Below are 11,860 nucleotides of genomic sequence, written 5' to 3'. Positions count from 1 at the left end.
TCTGCCAAAGATTTGAAGCCAAACCCAGGAACAGACTATAATCAGAGAACAGGTCATAAAGGAAAGACTGGATTTCTCCTCTTTCCAAATCCACTCCTGGGTTTGGCTTCAAATCTTTGGCAGATAATCTGTCGTCAGATCTGTTGGTGGAAAATGGCCTTTAATCTTTGTTAGTAATCTTTGCAAATAGGTAAATTTGCATATTTTCTTTTTCTGAAGTTACTGGAAAACGTTGCCAAGGAGCAAAATAAGAAGACCAGAAGACCAGCACCGGATTCACCAGCTATTCAGCTATAGGTACCTATCAACAGGTTTGTATGTACAATCCTGCTGATTGTTTTCCTTTAAGCCACAGACTGCTTAACCCTCTCCTCCCCATAGAGATCACAGAAACCTGGATCGTTCGTCTGACAGTTATTGAAGGTGTATGACCATCTTTAGCCTTATACTAAGCTGAGACTCCTTGTTCCACCTGTGATAATAAGGAGGAGGTCACTGGAAAGTAATCTGTACAGCATTCAAGGGAAACTATCAGCAGGTTAAACAAATCTGACCAGCTGATATGTCTCTAATTGTAGCGCTATGGATAGAAGTATGTTTCTTGCAGTTATAGTGCAGTTTGTAGTTAAATCACTAGGCAAGTAAGGTGGTATGGTGCACTGGTGGGTGGTAAACCTGCCCCCATTGTACCAATCCGGTCCACACTGCTGATTCTCATTAGAAGGGGCAGGTCAGCCAGGGATAGATTGGTGCATTGGGGGCGGTAAACCCATCCCCAGTGCACCAAACTACTAACTAAGAACAGATCAGAAAAGACGGCAGATCCTATAATGTACAAAAAAATAGAAAAAAAAATTATGTTTCAGTACCTGACTATAATCAGTTAAAATAAAAATCCGGCTGACACATTTTATAAGAATATGCAGGTTGTCGCGCAGACACATCTATTTTCCTCTTGAAGCCCATTCATATAATAGACAATTGTAAATAATGAGTGATCTTAGACGACACTCTAGCTGGGAGCTCCTCCTCTTCTGGGATGTACACGCACTCACTGACCTCGTCTACCGTTCTACTTCTTAGTCTTACTGCATCTACAGTGGGCATTGTCCGCGCCTGCGCACACAGGGAGACGTCTGGGGACATCGCCGCGCTTGGGATTGTGGGACTCGAAGCGCCTGCGCGTTCAGTCTAGCGCGGAGGATTGTGGGAGTAGCTGTGAGTGGCGCAGGGTAGCAGCGGCCGCCATCTTGTCCTCATCCATTGATGTGTTTATCCAGGCCCCTGGTTACATAACGAGCGGAGAAGCAGCCGGTGTGCGGAGATATGGGTCGGTCACGCAGTCGAAGCTCATCCCGTTCTAAGCATACCAAGAGCGGCAAGCACAATAAGAAGCGCAGCCGCTCCCGGGAGAAGGAGCGAGTAAGGAAGCGCTCCAAGTCCCGGGAGAGCAAGAGAAACCGGAGGCGGGAGTCCAGATCCAGGTCCCGCTCTAACACGGCGTCTCGCAGGGAGCGGGAGCGAGCGGCGTCTCCGCCTGACCGCATCGATATCTTCGGGCGCACGGTTAGCAAGAGGAGCAGCCTGGACGAGAAGCAGAAGCGGGAGGAGGAGGAGAAGAAGCTGGAGTACGAGCGCCAGAGGCGGATGTGAGTGCGGGCGGGAGGGCAACCGGACACACGGGGCCTACTACTACTACACGGGGCCTACTACTATCACCACCAGCAGCTGCAACACGGGGCCTACTAATACCACAGAGGGCCTACTACTACCACCAGCTGCCACACGGGGCCTACTACTACTACCACCAGCTGCCACACGGGGCCTACTACTACTACTACCACCAGCTGCAACACGGGGCCTACTACTACCAGCTGCCGCAGCTAGGCCTCACCGGCTCTCATCAAACGCCATTCCGGGGGGGGGGGGGCAGAAGACTCCTCACCACATGTCCTGCTATGGGGCTGTAGGATAGCACGGGAGGCCTGCAGCAATGCACCCCTGCACACGCAGCAATGCACCCCTGCACACGCAGCAATGCACCCCTGCACACGCAGCAATGCACCCCTGTACACGCACAAGTCCCCGTTATATCTCCCTGCTATACATGCAGCATGGAAAGCATCTGCTCCAGAGCTGCACCTCATATGCATCATTGGAGGTACTCAAATGCAGCACGGGAGCCTTTTGTACCTCACATGCAGCATGGAAAGCTTCTGCACCTCACATGCAGCATGGGAGGCCTCTGCACCAGCATGTCTGGGTGCTGGGTGTGAGGGGCAGACAGGCCTCCCCTGAGTGCTTTTATTTCCAGACTTGTAGTTATATCAGTTGGTGCTGACATGTAAGGTGCTGTTCACACTTAAAGGGGTACTCCGGGGAGGAGGTGGCTGAGAGAAAAGACGTCCACTCACCTCCCCGGATCCAGCAGCAGGTCCCGTATTGCGGCGCTCCGGTTCCCAGCCGCTTCCTGGTGTCTGACGCGGCCTAGAGATGTGACGTCTCAGGGCCGCTCAGCCAGTCAGTGAAGGAGGCGGGATCCGTTTCAAGTCCGCTCAGATCCCGCCTCTGACTGGCTGAGCGGACTTGAGACGTCACGTCTCGAGCCCACGTCAGACACCAGGAAGCAGCCGGGGACCGGAGCGCCACGATACGGGACCCGTCGCTGGATCCGAGGAGGTGAGTGAACGTCTTTTCTCTCAGCCACCTCCTCGCGGGCCAGATCCTAAAATAGCCCCCCCCCCCCCCGCTGGAGTACCCCTTTAATAAGTATATGGCCACATACCAGCTTTAGGTCCCTTTAATCAGTGGACAGGCCATACTCTTCTAGCTGCTTAGACATAAGGCCCGATGTATTTGAGTTAGAAACCACCAGTGATATATATGAAAGGCTTTTTCCGTTTGGTATGCCAGGGTTGTCCACACTAAGTAAATTGTCTGTGTGCCATAGCATCTCTATGGCGGCGCACACTCTCCTGTAGACGGGCTATGGGAGTCTGAGACAGGCGGAAAGTTCCGCTACAGAATTCCTCCTAATTTACTCAGTGTGAACTTACCCTAACCCCCACACCTTCCTCCCTTTTTTAAAATGTCCTTTACGTGTCCCTGACGTGTACTGTACAAAATATGGCGTCTACACTCATACAAAAGAATACTCCTCTGCCATCCGTAGTCATTCTCTATGTAGGTTTGGACTATAGGCACATGCTGGACATGTACACTGCTAGTGGTTTGAACCTTCACCTCCTTTATCCTGATCTGTGGTCCGGTCGTGAGGCCAGGGCTCGTGGTGATCATGCAGCCTTTTTGACAGGTTTATAGTGAGTGACCAGCTGATGATTAGTTATTCTCTGGTTGTCAGCTGATCACTGGCGATATCTTCATTTGGCTGATAATCGCTCCATGTAAATAAGGCTTTTAGGCTTCCGCACCTTGTTATTTAGGGTTGGCGCCAGGCCCACCAGTCAGACTTCCACCAATCCGGCCTATGTTTCTTAGTGAATCGTTCTGCTGTAATTCTTGCAGCAAGATAGCTCATAGGACAAGGATAGGCATGGTACCTTCCATATATCCATTCAGGCTTTTAGAATGTTACTGAAGCAGGTAAATAAATGAAAGTACAATGTGTCTCCTTTCTAATATTGTCAGTGACAGATTAGACTTAAACGTCTGTATCCTCTCAGATCTACTTTCAAATCATGCTGCAGCTGTCTTTGAGCCATAGGCAGCACTTGGGAATCAAACCCTGAAGCTCCCATTGACCTCAATGTACACTTTAGCACCTGACCATGCAGAAAGAAGTGATATGCCACTTTTCTGTGTGGTTCCCTGTCTCTTATTAAACTCAATGGAAGAGGGAATCTGCCAACACATAACTATTACCTGTGTGAACATACCCAGGTGTTTTCTGGCCATTTTAACCATTTGATATGTTGCTGCCCTGGCGGAGAACATAACAAACGCTGTTTTACAGTTTTGTGCTCCCCCAGTTTCCTCCTATGGCATCTGCAGGTCCCTTGCTGAACAATCCCTCCACTTCTGAGACGGACTCCTCTCAGCTTTGACAGCCTGCTCAGCCAATCATTGGTCTCAGCGTTGCTCTGTCATTGGCTGAGCAGGCTGTCACTCCTCAGAGTCCGTCTTGGAAGTGGAGGCAGGATTGATCAGCGGGAGACCTGCAGATGCCATAACACCTTTTAAAGTGTTCCTGCCATAAAAAAAAAAAACTTTTGACACATCCTAAAGACTTGTGTTGGCAAACTTACCAAACGTTTCGCATTTGACTCCCATTGCCTAGGAGAGATGAATGCAGCCTTTGGCCTATGACTGTATCCATGTTTCCCCAGGACTCCCCAGGGTGGCATCCAACTTCTCCAGCAACTGGGAGAGTTAAAGTATGCCGGGCTCCGCCATGGCATCCCGGCTGACAGGTTCCCTTTAAATGCTGAGCCTTCGTCCAGTTCGCTCAAATCTTCTAGAGGCCTGTCAAAAGTTTTGATTGGAGAGGTTGTGGGTGCTTACTTGCACAACAATTGTTAAATGGACCTGGGAGAAGCAACATAACATAATGTGACAATAGTAAGACTGTCTGAAGTCTTAGTGGTCAGTGACAATAGATAGCTGTAATATCCCTCTCACTTCCTGTGTTCACCAGACACATTCTTCTCTCTCCACTTCTGTACTGGGGTCACAGAGAAAACAAACCCCATGCTTCAGGAGTGATATTACAGATGGAGGGTTGGTCCTTCCTACCCTATTGTCCTTCTAGTTTCTACTATGGAGTTTGCTGAAATAGGGGAGAACATCTGCACTGTAATCTGATTATAGACATGTTACCCCTTTGGAAAAGTACTCAAATATTGTCTTTTCCTCTCCATCCAGTAGGCAGCAAGAAATTGAAGAAAAACTGATAGAGGAGGAAACGGCACGACGCGTGGAAGAGCTAGTTGCCAAGCGTGTGGAAGAAGAGTTAGAAAAAAGGAAAGATGAAATTGAACGAGAGGTTCTTCGACGGGTCGAGGAAGCTAAGCGCATCATGGAAAAACAGTTGCTCGAAGAACTCGAGCGACAGAGGCAGGCCGAGCTTGCTGCACAAAAAGCCAGAGAGGTAACGCTCGGTCGTTTGGAAAGTAGTGACAGTCCATGGCAAAACTTTCTCCCTTTTTATTTTCTTGTAGTAGTACATAGTTGTTGTTTCTGCATTCTGGGTGCCTTTTTGGATGTCTTGGAGCATCTAAACTGTTCTGTTTTACCTTTTTGGCATTGAGTGGACTGCAGTATGTTAACTTTATTTGCTTTGGTTCCTAAAAGGTGCCATTGGGGTTTATTGACAAGTTGTTGGCGCTGCCCAGGAAACTTTTGCCATGGCTGTAGTTTTTTTTGAACGTTTCATTAACGAGAACAAGAAAAAAGCTAATTTTAGGCTTAAGTGTCATGTGTCTGAACACATTAACCAATGCGGCAGATGTTTGCCCACTGGTGTAAATCTTTTCTCCTGCATCAAGGGTGGTGGTGTTCCCATTTGTTTAAGCACTAATACATTTTAATGAGCTTATTACCCAGAAAATAACCAATGTTTTCTCCCCGTGTTTGTCCAGATCATCATTCACACATGTTCAGTAACTAGTCATAACATCCTTCCCTCCTTATAGACTTCCTTGAAGGAATCAAGCACCCTTCACATAAGATTAAATATGTTGCTTTCCAACAGGTGGACCAGAAGTAGAGAATGTGTACAAACATATGTATGAAGCAGTAATTGGCTACTGAATGCTATTGTTTTCTGTGCATTGGAGCCAGTGTTAAGGGAGTTAAACCTATGGTCCATTATACATGTTTTTCTATAAGAGTGCAGACTCCCATATACCTGTCATATGCCCTCTCTGAAGCAGGTATTAAACCTCTTATGTCATTTGTGGGTAAAACCTCAAAATTATTACGTAAAAGACTCATGGCAGACTTTCATTGTAAAGAAGGAAGGCACCACACAGCAGTCTTTAGAGCACTGGTTTTTAGTTTATCTTTTGATTCATTTATATATGCTCATATTCTTTATGGGAAGAAATAAATGAGCATGCAATTATTCCTATGAAAGAAAAATTACTATTGTTCATTTATGATCTATAGCCAGGTCTAATGTCCCCCCAAGGGCTTTGGGCAAACAATATGTAGTCGTAAGCCTTCTTTTACCTGTATTTTAGAGGGGAAAGAGAGCTTTTCCACTTATCTTCCTGGACTTGTCCTACATGCATAGTTACAGCAGCTGATCCATACACTCTTGGACTCAGCCGAGCTTTCAACAAGGTCTTAATGCACATTTAGAGCTGTGCAGGAAGGAAGGCAGATGTTGGCATGAATCTGTATGTGTCATCAATGATAACTTTTAGGTCATTTGTGACTGGTCTAAATGTAGTTCTGACCTTTACCCTGGATAATGTATGATAGTTTAAAAAATAAATATATTAAAATTCATCCATTATCTTCCCCTTTGTATAAAATCCTGGATGTCACTGCCATAATTGTGACTTGTAGCCCTAAAAACAATAGGCAGTAGCCTGTTACTCATCATAATTTTATCTAACCTGTTTTTTTTTTCTTATTCTTTTTTTTTCTTCTTTGGTACGCTTTCAGTTTCGCTGAATATTTACATTTTGCGTACGCTTCTTTAGTCTGTGTGCATTTACACACAATGTTTCATATCCACTCTTTTAACATCTAATATTTTTTAAAGGTGCATTTCTTATTTGGAAATGAAAAAAAACAACAACCTACCAACTTAGTCTTTATCTGTTGCATTGTTGGAAATGTGCAGCTATATTTAGAAAACTATGCCTTTACAGTAAAAAAAAAAAAAAAATTCCTTTTCCCCCCTTAATTGCAAAAAAGATGGATTGCACCTTTAAACTGGCTCTGCATTTGACACTCTCCCCAGATCCTCAGCAGCGGATTGTATTTGACTAACAATAAAATGTATGTTTGTTATGAATTGTTTGCCTTAGGAATGATGAATTACGTATTTTTGTTCCCTCTTACAATAAACATCTGCATTCCTCAGCTCAGCCTTCCTTGTATGTTTCTTAATATTGGTTGAGCTGCTGATGGCAGGTGTTGCCAAGCTAACAGTACAAATCATTTTAAAGAGGAAGCTGGCGCGTATGGCAGCTGAGGAGCACACTCTGCAGGACACTGGACAAGACAGTAAATATTCAACTTTTAATGCTGATTAAAGGAGTATAGGTAAAGAATACGTAGGTATACGTTATTGGTGAGAACTACTATTCCCTTTATCTTTATATTTCCGTTTCCTTTATAATTTTCATGTACATTACCCAGTTTTGTAGTTGTCCTTGTTGATCTGTCTGGCTATTATAAAGATAACTTGTAATTGCTAGGACAGGTTAGGGAGGGTTTATTTCCATGTTTGGTTTGGGAGGGTTGAGCTGAACCTAGTGCTAGAAAATGTGTTTAGTGAATGCACTGTTTGATGTTGTAATGGAAAATATGGCGGCTCTAGTGCTGCCCCTTAAGTCCCAGTGGAGTTGAGGTAAATTAGGGTAAGATGCACAGTGGACTACTTGTAGATTCTAACATTTTACTGTATCCTCCATATAGGAAGAAGAAAGGGCTAAACGTGAGGAACTGGAGCGAATACTTGAAGAAAATAACCGTAAAATTGCTGAAGCCCAGGCTAAACTGGTAAGTTATACCCCTAAGCTCTGTATAATCAGAAATGAGATTGTGATCTTATCAAGAAATCACTTTCTGTAAATGTGTATCTCTAAAGCAATGCCTTCTGTCTTGCCTGTCCTTTTCTGTCCTGTTTATATTGGTAAATGTATATACCTACAGCAGTGCAGATCTTTGACAAAACTACTTGCAAAGCTGATAAATAATTGGCACTGGCAACTTGAATGTGACTTCAGATTGTCAATCGCAATGCCCATGGTGCATTTACACAGACAGATTATCTGGCACATTATTGAAGCCAAAGCCAGGAACAGACTATAAACAAAGAACAAGTCATAAAGCAAAGACTGAGATTTCTTCTCTTTTTAATTCAATTTGGCTTCAAATCTGTCAGATAAATCTGTCTGTGTAAACACACCATTAGTTTCATCAGGACCAGTTACTGACCCATTTCCTGAACACAACAGTCCATCAGTGCTCTTAAAGAGGATGTACCACCAAACAGATTAAAATTAGAGATGAGCGGTTCGGGTTCAAGTCCATCCGAACCCGAACGATCGCTATTTGATTAGTGGCGGCTGCTGAACTTGGATAAAGCTCTAAGGTTGTCTGGGAAAACATGGATATAGCCAATGACTATATCCATGTTTTTCACATAGCCTTAGGGCTTTATCCAACTTCAGCAGCCACTGCTAATCAAATGCAGAAAGTTCGGGTTCGGATGGACTCGAGCATGCTCAAGGTTTGCTCATCTCTACTTAAAATGAAAGATACATACCACCCTGTGGGTGCTGTAATGTAGAACCCAGTGATGTGGAGCTTTTTTCAATCTGTTGCCCGGTTGCCGTTAAAACCGCCGATAAAGTAATATGCTAATGACTTGTGCTCAAGCAATGGAGGCCGGCCCTGCTCCGGTTATTGAAATTCCTCTTATCCCCTAATGTGGACAAGCTTCTTATGCTAATTCCAGAACACTGCAGCATAGAGCTGGGTATAAGCCTGCGCAGTAGGACTCATACCCCGCTCTGCCGACAGTGCTCGTGATCCCGGCGTGATGACAGCGCTGCGGACGGGCAGAAGACACACGGTGGCGGGGCTGTGGAGCTGGCAGTCCGGAATTGGCATAAGAGGCTTGTCCACATTAGAATAGGAGGCGTACCAGCATGAGCAGAAGCTGGCATGTCACGGAGGGGGGAGGAGAGTAATTTCAATAACCAGAGCAGTGCCAGCCTCCAGGGCTTGAGCACAGGTCATTAGCATATTACTTTATCGGTGGTTTTAACGGCAACTGGACAACGAATTGAAAAAAGCTCCACATCACTGGGTTCTACATTACAGCGCCTACAGGGTGGTAATGTATATTTCATTATATTATTATACATTATATTTCATTTGGTGGTACATCCTCTTTAATTCCATCCAGACAAGACAGGTTGGAGTTAACTAATCATCAGCGGCTAAAATCTGATGTGTTGTAGCTACTGTGGTATCCACCATTCAGCTGAGAGCAGGACTATGTGTGTGTATGTATATAATATTTATATGTTTGTGTGCATCTACATCCATATATAAACAGCATCCCAAATTACTTAGCAGAATGATAGCAAGAAACTGAATATAATATACAAATGATGCAGTTCTTATAGTTTTTGTTTAAAACCAAAAATCCCTTTTAGTAGTTCTAAAATTCTGACCTTTGTTGTTTCTAAATTTAAATTGTGTCTGGCGATGTTCATTTTGTTTCTTCTCCCAACTATAGGCTGAGGAGCAATTGAAAATTGTTGAAGAACAAAGAAAAATACATGAGGAAAGGATGAAACTAGAACAAGAGAGACAGCGACAGCAAAAGGAAGAGCAAAAAATTATATTGGGAAAGGGAAAGTCAAGGCCGAAATTATCTTTCTCATTAAAAAGCCCAGATTGATTCTAGCCTATGAACATTGTCCTAACCAAGCTAAGACTATGTATGGTAGCTTCATGTTGAAGTGTCTTTTTTTTTTTTTTTTCTTTTTTTTTTTTTTTAAGTCTGGAATATCAAATATCATTTCTCAAAGGGGCTGTGCTCTCAATTCCGTAATGTATGTTTAATTTTTTTTATATATATAGGTATAACTGCTATTGACTAAATCAAAGTTTTGTTAAATTCTTACCAGATTTAGTTTTTACATAATGTTTTATAATTTTTCTCAGTATGTAAACATGGACTAGGTTCCCTTAAACTGCTTTTCATGATCTGGTAAGGATTTAACATTCCCAATGCTATATTTTTCACTGGAAAAACATTGTTCGGTCTGATCTCTTACAAAGCATTGACTGTTTGCATCCATGAATTGCCACAGTATTGTTGGAACTTAGTACTGTATTGTAAAACCAGTGTCCCCTTGGTGCTGTTCCACTTGCACTTGATGTCCCGGTACAGGTAAGGATACGGATAGTAAAAGGATTCCTCTCAAAGTTTACCTAGTTCAGTATTGTCAGTACACAGTTGTTTTTAACTACATTGATGCAACCCTATCAGATTTTCCACAGTGTAAATACATCTGTTTGCTGAATAAAGTCTTAAATGCCTCATGTATGTTTTAAAGGGATTTTCATTGGTTCATCTAAATTCATTGCATTGCCCACTGTATTTTTGTAGCGAAGGTTGAGACTTTTTTTTATGTGTATGCTGACTGAATACCGTATTACAGATGCTGGATCTTGTTTAGGCAGCTGGTTGGCTTCGCTGCCTTTGATAAATTCCTAAATACCGAACACTTTCTAATTATAACATAAAAATGCATACGCTGGCAATCAGGCATATTCATCATCTTCCATAGAAACAGTAACAAGTGTTAGACATTGGGAAAGCAATAAAACTACAACTAAAGTCCCAGGAATGCAAATGTTCTACAATTATAACTTTTTTCCCTCACAGTGCTGCAGTACAGGTGTTTTGTTCTTGCAGAAAACCTCTGGACTGATCTTTTTGGCAGAAAGGATTCTTTTTTTTTTTTTTAGTGTTCTTTCCCTAGAAACCTGCAAAGAAAAATGGGCAATAGTTTTTAATAAAGAAAGATAAACCTTCAGCCTCTCTTTTTTTTTTTTTGTGTTCCTGTGTAGTTTATTTTATTTTGGTTAATTTGTATCTACTGTATAGTGTGCTTTGTTATACATGAATGCAGTACAGCAATACTTCTGTATACCTGTATGTATATGGCCAATAGGTGGCACAGATTTGAGGATAAACATAAAATCTTTTATATTTACAGTAAGATGCCCTATACTTGTGAACTGGAGGGTGCAATTCTGGTATTTCTGAGGGCTTTTAATTATTACGAGCAGGGGGTTAGGGTAACATAAGAGAGCATACTGTATACTTACTTATCCCGGTGCCCTCGCAACGACACCGGTGCCACAAAAATGAGTTGCAGGCATCTGTCAGCAGGTTCGTTTGCACAAACCTGTCCCACCTATTCAGATGGAAGTATCAGAGTAAATGGGAATTATGCAAATTGTGTAACTCTCCAGATTTAACTGTTTTCAGCTTCCTGACTACCTCGGCTGTCTGCGAACAGACCAGAGGGGGCTGGGAAGCCCTTGATCTAAAGATAGATGTTGGACATTTATCTAGGAGACACTGCAATAACAATGGCTTACCATAGATGTTATATGCTTCAGTAACATTTAACTGATTATGAATGTGCAATTACTAAAAGTCATACGGTGAAACTTCTTACATCATCCTCGCTGTCTATTAATATCTATCTATTCTGTATTCACTAAGCATAATCCTGTTAGCAGTTGGACTTTGTTGATCAGGTCGGGTCAGAGTGTTCAGACCCATACCAATTGGGAAGATGAGCGGGGAGAAGAAGCTATTTTAGAAAAAAAAAAAAAAAACATTCGGGGGCTTATTTACACAGGAAGATTATCTGCCAAAGATTTGAAGCCAAAGCCAGGTATGGATTTGAAAAGAGGAGAAATCCCTGTCTTTCCTTTATGACCTGGTCTCTGTTTATAGTCTGTTTCTGGCTTTGGCTTCAAATCTATAGCAGATAATCTTTCGGTGTTAATGGACCCTTATGGTAGTTTTACACAGAGCGATAATTCGCACTATTAACGATTTTGAATGAACAATTTTTTTTTTTTATAACGATCAGCGTTTAGATGGAACGATACATCGTACAGAAAA

At 43.0% G+C, this 11,860-nt stretch overlaps 1 protein-coding gene across 1 annotated transcript; it reads left to right on the top strand.

Annotated features, from left to right (window-relative positions):
- The first annotated feature begins 1,189 nt into the window (after positions 1-1,189).
- ARGLU1 (arginine and glutamate rich 1) lies at positions 1,190-10,257 on the top strand. Its single transcript, XM_069970752.1, has 4 exons — positions 1,190-1,649; positions 4,882-5,107; positions 7,612-7,695; positions 9,446-10,257. Exons 1-4 carry the CDS (start codon positions 1,327-1,329, stop codon positions 9,608-9,610), a joined length of 798 nt encoding a protein of 265 aa, XP_069826853.1. The 5' UTR covers positions 1,190-1,326; the 3' UTR covers positions 9,611-10,257.
- The last annotated feature ends 1,603 nt before the right edge of the window (positions 10,258-11,860 follow it).

The sequence above is a fragment of the Dendropsophus ebraccatus genome, chromosome 5, assembly GCF_027789765.1.
Source record: "Dendropsophus ebraccatus isolate aDenEbr1 chromosome 5, aDenEbr1.pat, whole genome shotgun sequence".
Classification (NCBI taxonomy): Eukaryota; Metazoa; Chordata; class Amphibia; order Anura; family Hylidae; genus Dendropsophus; species Dendropsophus ebraccatus.
The sequence above is the reverse complement of the archived record's forward strand: the minus strand, read 5'-3'. Positions and strand labels throughout refer to the sequence as shown.